The sequence below is a fragment of the Canis lupus genome, chromosome 5 (assembly GCF_011100685.1).
Source record: "Canis lupus familiaris isolate Mischka breed German Shepherd chromosome 5, alternate assembly UU_Cfam_GSD_1.0, whole genome shotgun sequence".
In the NCBI taxonomy this organism is placed as follows: Eukaryota; Metazoa; Chordata; class Mammalia; order Carnivora; family Canidae; genus Canis; species Canis lupus.
The window spans coordinates 62,946,546-62,964,888 of NC_049226.1; the positions used below are offsets into that span (position 1 = coordinate 62,946,546).

Genomic DNA, 18,343 nt, shown 5'->3' on the forward strand with positions numbered 1-18,343 from the left:
ACGAAAGAAAAAATAATTATTTTATTTAAGTTAAAATAAGGAGACTTTGGCTTCAACCCAAGATGATCAGGGTTTTGATACAGTTTTGCACAGGCCCCAAAGACCTCACAACTGTTATTATGCCATGACAGGAAGTTTGTAAAACGTTTCTCGTAGAAGGTTTCTTGTCGTTGTGTACATAAGAAGCGCTCTGTGTGCACCCTCAGCCCCGGCCAAATACTACTTCATTAAAAGACAAAACAAACATAAACAACTGAGAAGCACAGAAAGGCAGAAAGTGCCTGAGAAGAGAAGGCTCTGGGCTGAGGACACACGGATGAGGCCGTAGCATCTGTCCTGGCTGAGTTACACGTCAGTAAGGGAGGACACAGGTGCGGGAACATGAGCAAGGCTGATGGAAGAGAAAGAAACCCACGGAGGGGGCCGAGCAAAGTTCGAGAGGAAGCCTCTCTTGCTCTGATCGGAAAGCAGGAGCCCCTCCCGGACTCCTAAGATATGACTTTGCCCCCATCATCTTCGAGTTCTGAACCCCACAGAGATCCAGCCAGAGCCTCCCCAACCCCCCACCCGGGCCCCTGGCCTCAGGCCAAGGCACTGGGACGCACCCCTCCCCTGCCCACATGGTCTCCACCAATCATGGGAACACCTGGGCCCTCAGCAGAGCTGGGCAGGCAGCAGGGGGAGTGGAAATGGAAATATCCAGGGGTAACATTTAGGTGGTTGTTACAAAAGCAGACAGCACAGCAGCGGCATCAAACAAGTGGAATGAGAACTTGAGGGAGCCCCAGAGAGTCTCCTGAGCCCCTCTTCCCTCTGCCGGCCCTTCCTGACAGCGGCCTGCCTGGGGACACCCAGTGTCCCCAGTCCTGTGGAAGCCACACCCGCCAGGCGCTGCAGTCTAAGCCAAGGACTCCGGGGCCCTCTTCCAAGCAGGCTCTATTTTCTTTTCATCCTCTGTGGCCCACAGGCTAACTCAGCTCTGAACCGTTTTCTCTCTTGCAGCAAGTAACTTCCTGAATTTCTGCTCCATTCTAGAAGCCATGTGCCCATGATCTGCCGTCTTGTCTTTAGGGGATCCCTGGATTCCCCTTCTATTGGCCATTTCTGTTAGGAGATTGCCCTATGACAGGTAGCTTTCTGTAGGGCAGCCCAGGAGTCCTAAAGGGATGATCACCTTCTGCTGATTTTCATAAAGAAACCTTTAAAAAAAGGGGGTGGGGAAACCAAAAATGAGTATTTTTTATCTAGTTCTATCAATGACTCTTCCCTTCAGATTCTCTTCCTCTGACAGATTTTGCTTCTGAGAATAAAATAGGAACCAGCAGTATGGTGAGGCTTTGGCTTTAATCCAGAACGGTTTTACAGGTTCAGAAGGTCATCTTGGTTTTGCAGAGTTCTGACCAAACCCAAGGGAGAGACACCTATAGGCTAGAGTTATACTTCTCCCCATGCCTCCTGCGGTGACGCAGACACCTGCCATCTTTGCCAGTGGCTTCTGTGACGTAACAGAGAAACTGTTTTCTGAAATTAGAGGAAATGTTGGTGGAGGAGCCATGAATACAAAGATGTGGATGCTTATTTTAAATCCTTTTCTTTTAAATGTAAATAATCACCCCAAGATGCCTGTGTCACTTCCCCCAACCAACAGGGAGGAATCTGTCTGTGGATCATTCACCAACTCTCTGGTCACCTTTCCTATAAAAAAACAAGCCAGGAAGTGAATCAGCCGATCCCTCACCAGCTCTCCCTGTTCCAGTCTTCAGGAGAACAGATGCGAGAGGCAGCAGGCACCCACAGGGATTCCCCGTAATACCTCTTCTTGTACCTGTTCCAGCTCTTGCACTGGAGAAGGGAACCTGTATTTTAAAGTGACCACTGGAGGCAAGAGTCTGGATTCTGGGCTCAAAATGCAAGCACAATCTGCATCAAGTGTTGGCAACCCATACAGAGAATGTGGGAGGCCCCAAGGGGACCAGCTGTCCAGAGTGATTGTGCTAGAGTCATGGTAGTCACCTGGAAACCTTCAACCTGGTTAAAGGGAAATGGCTCTTTTGCTGACCAGCAAAGCTAGGCTCTCCAGGAAATCTCAATGCCCTGACAAACCCAAAATCTGCTTCGTCACATCTAAGTGGGGGATGCATCTCTGGCAACCCCTGGCATTTTATTTAGGATAGATGCAAGGTATACATATTTCTTTGTGCCTTTCCCACAGGTGTGGGTCCCTCGAACTGTAAATAGTGCTGTGTGGTCATGAGGCTGATGACCAGTGGACATCTATTAGGGCAACCTAACAGTGACCATGTGCCAATCTCACTGCCAACCTGCATGCAATCTCACTGAAGACAAGTACTCCTGAGTGCAGCCAGACATGGGGGCGAGTGGGTATGTGCTACCCGAGGGTCTAGGAGGTAGAAGAAGCTGAGTTCATGGCTGCTGCCCCACTGGGGGGTCAAGAGCTTCAAAAGCAGAGGCTTAAAGTGCCAGCAGATGCCCACCCCCACTCCCTGCAGCAGGGACTCATAGAGCCACCTGTTCCCAGGGAGGCAGCACCTGTATAGAACTAGGAAGGGAAAAGCTCAGGTGCTTGGAAGTTCATCTGGGGTACGTCTGGATCCCTGAGAGTCTCCTGTCTTGGAGGGTGCAGGAGCCTTGGGGGGGCCAGTCGGGTTCTCTGTAGACGGCTGGGAAGAGCAGCAGGAGCAAACAGAGAAGAGCCGAGTTCTGACGGCCTGGGTGCAGAGGACGAACATGATGCAATTGGCGCCGCCCTGAAACGTGTTCCCAATACCCTGGGGAGGGGAGGAAAGGAGAGGCATGAGTGCCCAAGCTGGAGGCGGTCTCTCTCTCTCTCTCTCTCTCTCTCTCTCTCACACACACACACACACACACACACACACACAGACCAGAAAGTGCTTCGGCCCCCAGAACCCTGTCCTCCACCCACCGAAGCTGGTATTCAGCCCCCTAGCTGCAGGTCTTCTGTATTGGGAAGGACAGGATCAAGGCAGCTCTCGGGCCATTCCCAGGCCACCAGAGGGCCCCTTAATGCCCCTGGGCTGTGCCTGAGCCTCACTGCCCTTCCACCCTCTCACTGAGACTCCCCCATTGGGTCTCAGGCAGAAAGGAAGGCACCGTGGAGCCGAGATTCCTGCCAGTCCCAGGATGGCTGGTGTGCTGGGATGCACCCACTTTGTGGGGGATGGGGGCTTGGGGAGGGGGGGATCTAACCCTGCACCAGAGCCAGAGCAGCAAGGGCCAGGGAGGGCAGGCCTGCATACGTGCAGAACGACCAGCACCGGCGACCGCACCGCTGGGGAGCCGCAGAGGGTCAAGACGAATCGCACGGTGCTCCAGACCCGGAGGCAGATGAAGATGAGCGGGATGAGGATCAGCTTCTTATCGGCCACGGAGGCGCGGCGCTGAAGCTGGTGCGCCTCGGAGAGGATGGGCCGGTACTCGGAGAGCGCCTCGTGCTGTGCAGGGACCGAGGAGAACACGGGTGAGCCACTCATCCTGCCTATCTTTGCTCGATGTCACCCCCTGGAGGAGGCCTATCCTGACAACCTCCTTTCAAGGGCAAAGGCATTTTCCAGGTAGTCCTGTCCCCAGATTCAGTTAATTAGTTTTGTCCCCCCCCCCTTTTTTTGTAGCTCTTAACATCCTCCTTCCTAGAAGTTACTCATCTTTGTTTATCAGGCCTGTTGCCTATATTTGTCCTGCCTTCCCCCTCCAGAATGCAAGCTCCCCCAGGGCAGAGGCCTGTGAAGGAGGGGCTCCATCCAAAGCTGGGGCAGAAAGGACAGGGGAGCAGGCGCGGGCTTTGTACTTCCCCACTCCTGGGAACACCTTCAGTGAGAGGAAGGGGGAGGCTCCATCTGTAGATCACAACTGAATTTGTAGCCATAGATGCAGCTATTCATAACAAAGATGTGTTTCTGAGCCTGGTCCAGTGTCTGGGACACTGAAAGCCCACGTGTGGAGAGAAGCCACATACCTTGGCAACTCTTCTTTGTAAAGCTTGCTCCAAGTCACTTATTTTTTTTTTTCAAAATTTTATTTTTATTTATTTTAGAGAGAGAGTGCATGAGCAGGGGCAGAAAGAGGAGTAGAGAAGGGAGAGAAATCTGAAGCACTCTGTGCTCAGCACAGACCCCCACGAGAGGCTTGATCCCATGACCCTGGGAGATCTTGACCTGAGCTGAAACCAAGAGTGTTGGCCAATTAACCAATTGAGCCACTGGAGTGCCCCCAGCTCACTTATTCTTAGCTCTCCTTCCTAGCTAGAGGCAGGGAACAACCCCTACCCCTCCCTGCCCACTAGTCTTCCGGTTTTCTGGAAACACTTGCAGGATTGTAAGACAGGATCTGTTCTCCCATGGGGGCTGGGCTCCCAGGCACAGCTCCAGGTCACCCTGGAAGGGCAAGGAAGAGGGGTGCATGGAAGGGCGGCTGCAGACAGACAGCCTGGGATGCTTCATCTGGGAGCCCAGAACCTTTCCAGGGAAGAAAAGGAGCCAAGAAGGGTGTCCCCAGCCCAGGCAGGAGACCAGCAAGAAGATGGATTTCAAACCAATCACTAAGCCCCTCAGGACCGCTCAGCAACTCCAGCAGTAGCAGAAGAGGGGGGCAGGGAGGTGGCAAGGCCGGGAAATTTCAGAGTGAAAAGAGAACCCGAAGTCTAGACTCCAGAAGCCACAGGCAGGAGCCGCAGGGAACAAGCACCCTACGAACTCAGAAATGGCTTGCCATGTCACATACACCCCGAAAGAATAAAGGGGGGCATACCCCCCCTGCAGCTTCAGCCCCTGAAAAATGGGGCAAAGAGAAAGCCCAGCATGGCCGTGGCGCCCTGGGGCCTGGGCTCGGGGCCCCTTCAGTACTCTCCCACCCTTCCCCCCATCCCACCCTGCCCCCACGCCCAGCAGCCCCACCACGCAGCCCCTGGCAGCCCCACCATGAGCAGCCGCGCAGCGCCTTGGCCTGCAGAGCCCAGAGCCCGCAGTCAGGGACAAGGAAGGATTTTCCACGTCACCATAGGAAAACCTTTCTTGCCTGGAATTTCCAGCCAGCCGGGCTCCTGCTGAGCTCCTGAGACCCCGAAGAGTCTGCATTTATGACACATTTTCAGTGACCACAGGGAATGCGGTTGAGGCATCGTGTGGCCCGTTCCGGGATCTCACGCCCTCGTCTCCCGGGGCCACGGCGGCTCAGTGATCTGGATGCTGCTTCCCGGCAGCGGCACTCCCCTCCCGGTGGAGCAAGCCCGGCGGCCTGCCAGGAGAGGGCAGCAGAGGCCTGGCCCAGAACACAGGCCGCTTCTCCCCTCCTGGACTCCACACGCAGTGGCAGTGGCCGCAGTGGCCTGGGCTTCACGGTCTGGGTGAGCCTAGGGGGCCCTTAGCCTCTGCCAGCCTCTACTCCCTTGTCCGTGATGGAGAAATGACAGGACCCACCCCTGCCAGGGCTGCATAATTAGCAAACCAGACAGCCCATGATGCGTCACCCTGGCCTGTCCCCCAAGTGGTCGAGCCCAGCACCAGGCTGCTAGGGCACAGTGGCCCCAGAAAGTTCTAGAATAGGGGGCTGGGGGTGGGGTGGGGGGAGGCAGGTACCTACCGCCCTGTTTATGTGCTTCCTGATGAGGAGGTAGAGGACGGGCAGCGTGACATAGGCCAGCATCTCCCAGAGCTTTCCGGTCAGCAGCATCCACAGGATGCGGTCCTCTGCCTCCAGGTCGATCCAGCACCAGCCGACTGACACGTCCGAGGCATCGTAGCCGATCTTCTTTAGAGCGACAGCTGCCACGGTGATGGCCAGCGGGACCCCCCAGCTGAGGAACAAGGGGCAGACAGGAGGCAGCAGGTCAGGCTCCCAACAAAGCCAGCAGGGGCAATGCCACTGGCCGCTGTGCTCTCCAAACCTTGGACCACATAGCATCCCTGGAGAAAGCAAGGCAGGAGTCGTCAACTCCCCCAACCTAGCCCCACTCTGCCCAAGCCCTGCCAGGCCCACCCTAATGTCGCAGAGCCTGGGTAAGAGGACACAGGGATGTCCTGGCCTCCTGCCTGACAGATGCCCCCCACCGCCATCCCTCAGAGGCCAGGGTTCTCATTCAGAATTGCTGGGCTCCTTGGTGATTGGTGTGAGAATGCTGTGGCATGGCGAGGGTAGCTCCTTCCTGCCCCCAGGCTGGCCTGCATGCCAGCGTACACCAGCCCATGCACCCATGTCTCACCCACACAGCCCCCGTGGCCACCTGGGCCCAGGGGTGCATGCACTGGCAGCTTGGGGTTGCCTGGGAGGGAATGCTAGGGTCCTGTACACCTGCAGCAGGATCTAGGAGGGGGAACAGGGACTTGGGTGGGCACATCTCTCTGGGCCTGAGGACTCCTTGCTCTATGGGAAGGGTATTCCTGGCAAAGGTCACAGGTGGCCTCTGAAGCATAAGGCCTGGGGCAGGGGCCCCCTCTTAGGGCAGCACCAGGCTGACTTTTTGAGAGCGCATCCTGACGGCAACACAGCCAGATGAGAGCTGAGCCCCAAGGTTCCCAGTGTCCCCACACCAGGCTGCTTGTGAAGCATTTTAAATGGGCCAGGGGACCCACAGAGGTTTCATGGTGGGATAGTGAGGTGGTTAGGAGTTTGGGCAGCCATGCAAGGAACAGGGTTCAAGCAGGCCCCACTCTGACTTGGCCTCAACGCAGCAGTGTTTTTCTCCACCAAGTGGGGGATGGTGACGGTGCCTAGGAGCAGAGTAGGTTGTCATGAGAATAAACTGACTGGTGTACGTCTGGGGCACCGGTAAGTGTGTTGTTGTGTCTGACCGCTGCTGCCGTGAGTCGTGTCCGACGTCCCAGGACTCTGGCCTATAGTGCAGGTGCCAGGAACGTGTGAGGCCCATGCGGTTCCTGCCCCTGGGAAGAGTACACACGGGCCTATGGGCCTATGTCCCAGGTCAGTTGCTGGGAGACGAGCAGTATGTAAACAGGACATGTCATCAGTAAAACCCTGAGGTCAGAAATTGGTTGTATCCTGAGAGCTGTGTGAGCAATAGCTGTTTTAAAAAAAAAATTATTTATTTATTCATGAGACAGAGAGAGAGAGAGAGAGAGAGAGAGAGAGAGAGAGAAAGGCAGAGACACAGGCAGAGGGAGAAGCAGGCTCTACACAGGGAGCCCAACGTGGCACTTGATCCTGGGTCTCTAGGATCATGCCCTGGGCCAAAGGCGGTGCTAAACTGCTGAGCCACCTAGGGAGCTGCCCCTAGCTGTTTTATTTTTTTTAAAGATTTTATTTATTTATTCATGGGGGGAGAGAGAGAGAGAGAGAGAGAGAGAGAGAGAGAGAGGCAGAGACACAGGCAGAGGGAGAAGCAGGCTCCATGCAGGGAGTCTGATGTGGGACTTGATCCCAGGGCTCCAGGACCATGCCCCGGGCCGAAGGCAGGCGCCAAACTGCTGAGCCACCTAGGGATGCCCCAACAGCTGCTTTTTTAAAGTTAAGTTTTATTTATTTACTTAAGGATTCTCTCTATACCCAATGTGGGGCTAGAACTCACAACCCCGAGATCAAGAGTAGTATGCCTTTCCACTGAGCCGGCCAGTAGCAGCTCTTTTAGACAGAAAGTTGTAGAACAGTTGATGAGACCAAAGTTGAGTGTTAGTCTTGCCAGAATGAGAAGTGCTGTGTTCAGTCAGGTCAAAAGGGACAAAAACCCCACAGAAGTTAAAGGGTGATGAGAAAGGTACCAAGTTACCCTCAGGAGTCTGTCCACTTTAGATGCTTGTCCTATCAGTTACTTATTTGTGAAGTGGACATATATTAGCGTCAAACTGTTCTGTCATAATATAGGGTTTCCGTTTAGGGGCATCTGAGTGGCTCAGTGGTTGAGCGTCTGCCTTTGGCTTGGGTCATGATCCCGGGGTCCTGGGATTGAGTTCCGCATCAGGCTCCTCGCAGGGAACCTGCTTCTCCCTCTGCCTATGTCTCTCTCTCTGTGTGTGTGTGTGTGTCTCATGAATAAATACATAAAATCTTTAAAACAAAACAAAAAAACTCATGCCATCCTGGGGGCATCTGGGGACAACGTGTCACAACAAAGAGCTCCATGAGGGCAGGTGCACTGCTCTTTCCAGCATCTAGAACAGTGCCTGGCGCCTGGTAGGAACAGAACAGGGACCTGCTGAATGGGTGAAGTTTGTGGCAAGTGACCCAATCTGCTCCTTAGCTCTTCACGGCATGAACATATTGTCATTGAAAAGGAAGTAAAAAGCTTTTAGTTGTCTTGCTACTCATGGCTTTATGGTTTACGGGGCTCCTCCAAGGAATCCTGCAATGGGGAAAAGCATGGTGTATAGAGAGCCTCACCCTGCAGGAGGCTGGGCAGGGGCTGGAGGGGCGCCCTCCCGGCTGGAAGTAAGCACACAGGGTGCGCCCAGGGCAGGCGCTCACAGGCAGTGATTCCTCCTTCCTGACGTCCCTCACGGGAGACCCGGGCCCCCCACGGAGACAGATCCATTCTGTGACTTCAGGCTTGTCCTAGGAAAGCTAGTAAGCGAAGTGTTTCTTCTGTATTACTGGGGTACATCTGGAGCTAAGTCTGTGTTGGGAGGTAGCCAGAGAGAAGACCAAACAGGCAGAAGGCTTTAAAGGGTTAAGAATGTGGGTTGATTGGGCGCCTGGGTGGCTCAGTCAGTTAAGCCTCTGCCTTGGCTCTGGTCATGATCCCAGGCTCCCTGCTTCTCCCTCTCCCCCTGTCCCTCCTGCTTCCCCTCCTCATACTCCCTCAATCTAGCCCTCTCTCAAATAAATAAAATCTTTATTTAAAAAAAAAAAAAAAGAAAGAATGTGGGTTGATCAATCAGAGTCACTGTTTGAACCTCAGCAGATGGCCAGAAGCTGCTTGGGGAGGTATTTAAGTAGGAGGTGGTAAGGAGCAATGTCAGGGAGGGGTGGGAATGGAGTGGGAGGGAGGGAGAGGCTAATGACCCAGCAAAGCAGGCTCTACCAGACTTGTGAGTTATGGGTAAGGGCCGTGGTGTGCTGGTAGTGTTTCACAACTGGCTCTGTACACAGAAAGGATTTGTATGCCGGTGCCTGTGTATGTACGTGTGTAAGCATGCACATATACGTTTATTATTAATTTAACTGATATAAAAGACGTGAAGCACACAATCTGCAGGTAATAACACATCACACTACGGTCCTTGTGGTGAATTCCATATAGCCAATCGAGCCTCACAGAATGCACTCAATTTTTGCCAACACACTATGGTTGCAGTTGGCAAATGAGAGTAGTTCCATGACATGAAGTTGTTTATGTTTTAATTTTTCTTCACACATAAGAAAAATGTGAAGTAAGGAAAAGCTAAGGGAGAAGACAAATGGTGACTAGAGAGCAACTTCTTTGTGGGATCGGATATTAATTTCCCAACCCTGGAAGAGTATTTCTACTTTTTTTCCCCCCTGCTCCACAATACCATGTCTTCTCACCCCTTAAATACCTGGCTTCCTGCCTGCCCCATCTGACTACCACCTCTGCTGAAGTTCATACAAGGAATACTGTTAGGTATAATTTTGACTATTGATGTTTCCTCTATCATCTTCTCAAATCTAGATAAAGAGTCCAGGAAACTATGGCCCTCAGGCCAAATCTGGCCAGAGTCTGCTCTGCTTTGTTTTGCTTTTCTTCTTTCTTTCTTTCTTTCTTTCTTTCTTTCTTTCTTTCTTTCTTTCTTTCTTTCTTTTCTTTTCTTTTCTTTCTTTCTTTCTTTCTTTCTTCTTTCTTTCTTTCTTTCTTTTTCTTTCTTTCTTCCTTTCCTTTCCTTTCTTTTCTTTCTTTCTTCTCTTGTTCTTTCTTTCTTTTTAAGATTTTTATTTATTTGAGAGAAAGAGCTCACAAGCATGCACACAGGTGCAGAGGGAGAAGGTAAAGCAGACTCCCTGCTGAGCAGGGACTCTGGGATCATGACCTGAGCTGAAGACAGATGCTTAACCCACTGAGCCACCTAGGCGCCCTTTTTATGCTTTTTTAAATAAAGTTTTATTGTAACTGTAAGAGCAGAGGCTGAATAGCTGTAATTGAGATCAGATGGCCTGTAAAGCTGAAAAAAACCTATTATCTGGTCCTTTACAGGGAAAGTATGCTGACTACTCTACACAATCAACAAAATAAACCAAGCCCTGATCTGTGATGCTTGCTGTTTTTCATGGTGCAATACTCCCACTGTGACTAATTTCAAGCCACCAATACATGTGGTTGGGGACAGAGGGACAGTAATTGACAGTATTTCCATCCCATAGATTTGATAGTTGTAAATAACCTCAAGTGCACAGATAACAGTAAAATAATTAAGATGTAATTTTTAATACTCTTACTACTCTTTTAATTACAACTTATAAGTTTATAAGTTTATATAAGTTTATATAGTTTAGTTTTTATTAATGATTATACTTAATAATCAGCTCACAAAATGCCCTAAAATTTAATAATTGGGTCTCGCCAGCTGGCTCCAGGATGCCATCGGGTGGAGGATAAAAAGGGGTAAAGAGCTGAAGATGTCCCAGGTTCTCCACCTATAGAGTGAGGAGAAAGTCCATATTTTTGGCAAGCTCAGATAAGCCAAGCCATTCTCTGGCCAGGTGGCTGGCCTGAGCTGTAGGCACTGTGAATCTGGAAGATACTCTAGAAACACATGTGTGACATAATCCCTTCTTTCTAGAAATGCATACTTCCAATTTCTGTCACAGACCATGTAATATTTTCCCTCCTAATAAAGAAGCTGGCAACCAAAAAATTAAAATCAGAACAAGTAAAATATAGCTGAATAACAGCATGTGAAAAAAATCATGGGCTTTAGTTGATTATGACCTAGAAACTCCTGTGGTTGGAGGAAGCACCCTGACACCCACATGTAGGCAGAACAGAACTGTGAGCAAATTGTCCTGCCTCTGTGTGGATGCTTGTGACCCACATTCTAAATCCGAGATTGTTAAGCTATAACTCAGGCCGAGGAGAAGCAGTGCTGGGGTCACCTGGATAGAAGAAGCCCAAAGGCCACACTCTGGACACAATCCCCCACTTGGAGGGGCACCAGAAGCCCACACCCTCTCGCTTGTGTTCACCTGAAAACCTAGGCCAGAGTCCAAGATGGCTTTGTCCTCCCTCGGAGGCTGCTAAGAGCTGAGTTGTGTCCCCACCAAATTCATATGTCGAAGTCTCCTAACCCTTAGCACCTCAGGATGTGACTATAGTTGGAGATGGGTCTTTAAAGAGGTGATTAAATTAGAATGGTCTGGAGGATGGGCACTAATCCAGCACAACTGTCGACCTTATGTGGAGAGATTAGGACACAGACACACACCAGGTGCAGACTGTGTGAGGACCAAAGGTGTAGATGGCCATCTACAAGCCAAGGAGACAGGCCTCAGAGGAAACCAACCCTGCCAACCTTGATCTCGGACCTCCAGCCTCCAGGACTATGAGAAAATGGATTTCTCTAGTTTAAGCCACTCTGTCTGTGGTACATTATTAGGGCAGCCCCAGGAGATGACTAGGGAAGCTTTCTACAAAATATGGGGAAGAGACACATGCTAGTTCCTGGGAATCCCACCACATCTGGACTGGTGGGGTCCCTCAGTAAGCTTAGGGGAGGGATAAACCAACAACAACAAAAATCCGTTCAGATCTCCGTGCCCAACGTGGGCTTGAACTCATAGACCCTGAGATTGAGGGTTGCATGACCTACCTACCAAGTCAGCCAGGGGCCCTAGTGTCCTTTTGTTTTTATATCTCCTCCAGGGGAGCAGAACCAGAAACACCACAGGATTAGCCAGGTGGTGAGTAAGCCATCCCATCCCCAATGCCTGAATTCCCTGCCATTGGTCATCTGACCCTGAGCAGGGGGCCTGTCTCCAGGACAGTGATGCTCTGGGTTTCCCTTAGAGTTCCCAGCTCTGCCGGTAAGTGGTCTCTGAAATCTCTCCTACCAGAGTCACAGTGGGGGACACCTAGAGGGACAGTTGCACTTCACACAGATCGGACTCTGCACAAAGAGTCTATCCACCTCCACCGTTAGATTCCTGCACTCTTCCCTCCACCCCAAACCTCACTCTTCCTACAGATGTTTCCACAAGGGGGCTGGCGTCTGATGGGAAAGAAACAAGAGTCTTCTCCCACAAACAGCAGTGCCTGGTCTATGTGCTGGGTGGCCTACGGAAAGCCTGGAATGTTAACTCAAAAAATGCTTTCAGAACAAAACTACCGTGCAACAATGTGCCAATTTAGAGAGTTCTTGGGAGCAAGACAGAGCTGTGCAGAGGGAAGCACAGCTGCAGTGAGCCAGGCCTGGTGGAGAGAATCACAAGGCCTGTGGCTGCCTGGAGGTTTCTTCCCCAAACAAAGGGCACTTATTGTTGAGTGTGGGGCAGAGGGGTAGGTCATGGGAGAAGTTTGAGGAGCCGGCCACTATCCCGGCACCACAAGGTCACTCTGTGGCACTGGGCACAGAAGGGAGTGTGGAAGGGGGGTGTCCAAAGGAACTTTACGCATACACACACCCTGGTGCCTCTTCTGCAGCCCTGGTGCTGGTGGGCGTCACAAAGCCACCCTGCAATGCTCAGAGACACTCTCCTGCCCAGCCAGGTCCTGACCGACTGGATGCTGGGTAAGGATGGGCAGAGTGGCACTTGCCCTGGCAGGGGGTTCCAGGGCAGCATCTGCTTTCTCACAGCCCCTGGGGCCGCGGACAGCTTCCCATGAACACAAAACGCTGTACAGAGACCTCACGATGCAGCAGTGCCCTCTAAAAACTTTTTAGGAGGGCAAAAGCAAAGCTAATTCAACTCTTGTTATTTTGGGGAATCACCGATTGACATGGGGTACCGTTCATGCAGGTGCTTACATGCAACCCTCATTCAGACTCACCTGCTTGGGGCCCCATCACCGAGACCCACAGTGAGCTAGTTTCCCATCAAAGAGCTTAGAGGATCTTCCCCTTCGTGGCCCTCGCTTCCTCTTTTGTCTATATTAGAACTTCCCACTCCCCACCCCCATCAAGCAGGGGTCTTGATGGTGAGCTTGGGAACCACAGACTCTTCCTCCAGAACCCCCAGGCAACCTCCAGGGAGTGGGAGCAGGTAGGCCCAGGGGCCAGAGGTCATGCTCACATCTGCTCCCACGTCGTGCCAGAAGAAACCCTATGGCTTCCTGAGGTGGCTAGCTTGGCCAGGACCCTTCCTTCCGATTTGGTGCAGTGAGGCTCCCCCCAGCCCAGCCTTCCTCCCCTGCTCACAGGACACAGGATGACACCTGCTACGGTGGTGCCTGGGCACATAGGTGCAGGAGATGGTCCACCGACCCTGCTCCGGCCTTGTTCAGAAGAAGGAGCCCACCGCTCTGACAACTGCTTCTGAGGGGCAGCTCACCATCAGCAGGGGGGCAGGGATGGTTTCTGACCAGAAAAGAACTGATGGCACCCACAGTGGCTCTGGGCCTGAGCTTCTGGGCACCTTCTCAGAGAAGGTATTGTAAATGCTCACAGATGCACATCCATGTGACTGTAAGATATCGGGTGTCCATGTCAGGCTGCCTCAACAGCTCACGTACGGTGGACAGGGACTTAATACAGGACTTTCCCTTGAATGCTGAGTATTCTCACACAACCGTAGAAAGGCAACAAAAAACAGGAAATTCGCTTCAGAACACTGTCAGATCAATGCATGCTAACTGGGTGGGTAAAGTCTGAGGCATAAGAAGATCTTTATCTCGACAAGGTATTTATTAATTACCAAGAGGAGAACAGGAACTGCTGTGCACAACTGGCAGGCAACACCCTTAATCAGGTGATCAAAATTATTATCACCAGAGGCAGAACAAATCGAAGTCCCTGGAGAGGGAGCAGCGAGAATCTTCTGTTAGATTCCAGCCCAAGTGCAAAACCTGAAACCACTCAAGGGGAAGCACCAGCCAGCCCAGCAGAGGGACCTTCTGCAAAACAATGGACCTGTATTCTTCAAAGAAGTGTCCTGAAATACCAAGAAAGAACTACTGCTGATTGCAGAATAGAGACCTAACAAGTCAAACACAAGCCAAGGGTTTCCCTTTGCTACTGGGGAAATCTCTGCAGAAGACGGGCAAAATCTCTGTAAAGTCCACCCTCGGTAATAGCATCATTCCCTGCTATACCATTTCCCTACTTCTGGAAGGTGTGTGTGGTTACCTAAGAGACTGACACTTGCTTAGGGAAATACACACTAAAGGACTGAGGGGTTCTGGGGACATCAATCTACTCTTAAATGGTTCCAGAAAAATAAATGCAGAAGACAAAGCCAACAGGATACAATGTCTGTCATGGCAGAAATCTGGAAAGTTAAAAAAGAGTTTGATGATGAAAGAAAAATTTCTTCTAAAGATTTTATTTATTCATGAGAGGCACAGAAAGAGGCAGAGACACAGGCAGAGGGAGAAGCAGGCTCCCTGCTGGGAGCCCGATGTGGGACTCGATCCCAGGACCCCAGGATCACGCCCTGGGCCGAAGGGAGGCACTCAACTACTGAGCCACCCAGGTGTCCCCAAAATTTTTTAATTAAAAAAATATTGTTGGGCCAAGAGACAAGATGGGATCCTAAACCGAGGACTGACCCTCGAAGTTCTAACCCTGAGCCCCTCATTTATGGCCATGTGAGCTTGGGCAAGTCTCACCAGCTGTGGCAGGACCAACCTGCCCGGTCCCAGGGCTACTGGTGGCCAATGAGCTAAGGAACGAACCAGCACTTTGCAAGCCTTCAGGAGCCAGATGCAACTCGTGATAGAATGCCATTTCCAGGATCCCTGGGTGGTGTAGCGGTTTGGCTGTCTTTCTGTAAAGGGAACCTGGTCAGGTCTTATGATGGGGTCTGTGCAGGCATTTTCTGGGAAGTAGTGGTTCGCTTTTATAAATGGCTTTTTTTCACTTAACATTGTAGCATACCATTTAAAAACCATTTAAAAATGGCTTACAGAGTTCAGAGCCAGTATCTGATGGCTGTGTAACATTTCTGGTGAAGTGTAGTTTGTGACCTATCGCTCCTCTATTTTTTGGACATTCAGGTTGCTTCCAAATTCTTGTACAAACTCCTTTGTACCTACGGCTTTGAATGTATTTTGGATTATCTCTTTACACTAGGTCCCTATGAATAGGATTATTGGATCAAGGGGTATGAACCAAATACTTTCTATGTGGATTATTCCAGTTTACAGTGCCAATAATAATGTAGGAAAATAAAATACTAGTTTTACCAGCATTTATCATATTAGTATTCTACTTTACTATTTTTTTCTAAGTTAAGGAGAAAATGGTACCTCATTGTTATAATTTGTATTGTTTTGACTATTGATGGGGTCAGCTTTTCCCCGTGTATATTTATGAGCCATTTTGACTCTTCTGTCTGAATCTCTCCTATATCTATTTATCAAGATATTTGCTTTTTTTTTTTTTTTAAATCATTTCAGGGGCACCTGGCTAGTAGAGCACGCAACTCTTGATCTCGGGGTTGTGGGTTTGAGCCCCACGTTGAGTGCAGACATTACTTAAAAATAAAATCTTAAAAAGAAATCATTTCATAAAAACTCCAATAGACATTCTCAACCTCTATGTTATCACATTTTAAAACTTTCCCAAACTGAAGTTTTGATGAGGACTGATATTCAGTTGTCTGAAATGGTTAAAAAGTAGATGACCATGGAGACTACATCTGGAGATGAGATTTCTCATGTCAACAGGTCTTAAAAAATTATAAACTCCAACACCAAAGAAAGCTGATGGAGAGCCCTTAGCAAGGTCATTAGCAATACAGTCTGGGGAATCTAGGTCAATAAATGAACCTGTTAGACAGGTTTCCTACCAATTCTCTTAGACCAGCAAGTTGAGCTAACTTCTGAAAGGGAGCTCCAAAGAACAAATTGTCAAACTCCCTTTGTAGCTTGGATATAGGTAAAAAAAAAAAAAAAAAAAAATTAAGTAGGTTCCACATCCAGTGTAGAGCCCAGTGCAGGGCCTGAACTCCTGACTCTGAGATCAAAACCTGAGCTGATCAAAAAAAAAAAAAAAAAAAAAACAAAACCTGAGCTGCTGAGATCAGAGTCCAAGGCCACCTGGGGAACCCTAGTAATTTTCTTTTGAGAAGCTGATGGATCCCATTCAACAGACAAGATGAGCAACTCCCTTCTTTTTTATGGCCAGCACAGAGGACACATGGGCTTTCTTAGGAGGCCTTTCCCTCGGCATCACAGAAAACACCCCTAGGACTGAACAGAAGGAAGTCCCAACTCAGGTTCATTATGAAATGTACCTTTTCTATAAGATGCACCAGGTTTTCTTCATCACTTAAAAAAATATTGTTTGCAATATTTTTTTCAATATATTTTTTAAGAAGGGAAAACAAGAGAAAAGATTCTTGGCAAAGACAGGTCCAGTCATAGGCTCCTTCTCAAGTACATGTGAACTCTGGTGTACATGCTGTCCACACCCAGCAAGACTGCCAAAGACTGGGTCTCTGAAATACGCAGAGGCCAGGGTGGAGAGGGGGCAAAGGGAGAAAAGGCAGCCCCTGTGGGTCTCTGCAGCATCTGAGGTACTGTGGGCTCCTTGCAAAACTTTTGACATGAACAGCTGAGAAGCAGGCCACTTAGTTTCCCAGGGACCAGCTGGCTGGCCTTCATCCAGCAGTTCTGAGACCTAGAGGTCAAATGACTCTCGCAGGCTTGTGATCTCACCGTTGTGACACCCAGGTGACCTGTCTCTACCAAAGTGCTGACTGTCCTCAGTTTGGTCCCGTGGAAAGCACTCAAGTATTTAACAGAGAGAGCCTATAATTAGGGCAGTATTTGGTGCTGGTATCTGGGAGAGAGAAAAGGAGAAACAAGCCCTGTAAAATTCCTGCCTTGAGTGCGGTGCAGGACACCATCAGATGTTCAAATCTTGAAATTACACCAGAAAGGGGCCAACCTTCCATAGGTGAAGGTTACCTGACGAGGCGCTTTAGTGCCAGGGCAGGGCAAGGCCTGGGTTTACTCTGCTCTCATAGACTCCAGGCAGCTGGGGGCCCTCTCCCAGACCAGCCTCTGCCACTGACCTCACCCTCAGATTCCAAACCCTAGAAACTCGAGATCGTGTGAGTCTAGAGATGAGCAAAGACAAAATAATGAAGAAGGTACTTCGGGAATTTTACAGCAGAAACCCTGCATTTGGCAGAGGGTAGCTGGCGTGGGAGTGGCTGAACGCATCACACCAACTGGGGCACAGGGTGGCACCGGGAGCAGCCACCCTCTCCCTCCTGGAGCATCACCTAATTCATCTCTCGGCCTGAGAACGAGGAATCTCTCCGCAAGGGCAGCAGAGCGGCCAGAAAGCAGGGAAGCAGGAGGCAAAAGGCATCAGGTGTCCCTGCCATCTCTCCAGGTGCTTCCAAGTTAGGGGAGCCCAGCTCTGGCCCCCACCTCTCGGGCAGGTGCCGGGCGGCTGAGCCGACGCTCGGGGCAGGTCCACCTCTCCGCCCGGGAACGTGAGCGGACCTGACCCGTGAGCCCCCCCCAGGGGTCCGACCGAGACGCGGGCGCCGGAAGGGCGCGAGGCCCACAGGGGCAGAAGGCAGGGCCCGGGAGGGAGTCCCGGGGAGGGCGGCGCTGCTGCCACACACCTGACGACGTGGAAGGCCCAGAGCAGGCGGCCGGTCCGAGGCTCGCGCGCCGCGCGGACGATGCTGAGGTACAGGTAGAGGGCGATGGCCACGGTCCAGAAGAAGGAGCTGGTGTTGGCGAAGGTGGAGAGCGCGCCCTGCAGCACGCAGTCCCACGAGGGGCCCGCGAAGTCCTGCAGCACCCCGTAGAAGTAGGAGGCGGCCGAGAGCAGGTCCGCCAGCGACAGGAAGAGCAGCAGGCGCCGTGCCCGGCTGCGCAGGTCGGGCCACAGGGCGTGCGTGGCCACCAGCAGCCCCGAGCCCAGCGCGGAGAGCGCGCACGACAGCAGCACCACGGCGCGCTCCGACGGCACCAGCTCCGTGGGCGGCGCGGGCGGCGGCATGGCCCGGCGGGCAGGGGGCCGCGGCGCCGCTGGGACGGAGGCCCGGCCGCGTGCGGCTCCCGCCGCCACCGCCGTCTGGGCACCGCCGCGCCCGCGGTCCGCGTCCCAGCCCGGCCCCGCCCGCCCCCCTCCGCGCCGGCCCGCCCCCGGCCCGCCAGGCCCCGCCCCTGCCCCGCCCCCGCCCCCAGCGCCCTCCGCACCCCGCCCTCGCCCCCCGCCCCGGCGCCCTCCACCGTCCGCCCCGCGGCCCGCGGCGAGGCGCCGGGACCCCGAGCTCCACCCTG

General features: G+C 51.8%; 1 protein-coding gene across 1 annotated transcript; it reads right to left on the reverse strand.

Moving 5' to 3' along the window:
• Window positions 1-3: 3 nt before the first annotated feature.
• Window positions 4-18,059, reverse strand: GPR157 (G protein-coupled receptor 157). Its single transcript, XM_038537887.1, has 4 exons — window positions 17,677-18,059; window positions 5,617-5,830; window positions 3,279-3,473; window positions 4-2,789 (listed from the first exon to the last, which is right to left on the reverse strand). The coding sequence occupies exons 1-4, from the start codon at window positions 18,057-18,059 to the stop codon at window positions 2,577-2,579; spliced, it is 1,005 nt and encodes a 334-aa protein (XP_038393815.1). The 3' UTR covers window positions 4-2,576.
• Window positions 18,060-18,343: the final 284 nt, after the last annotated feature.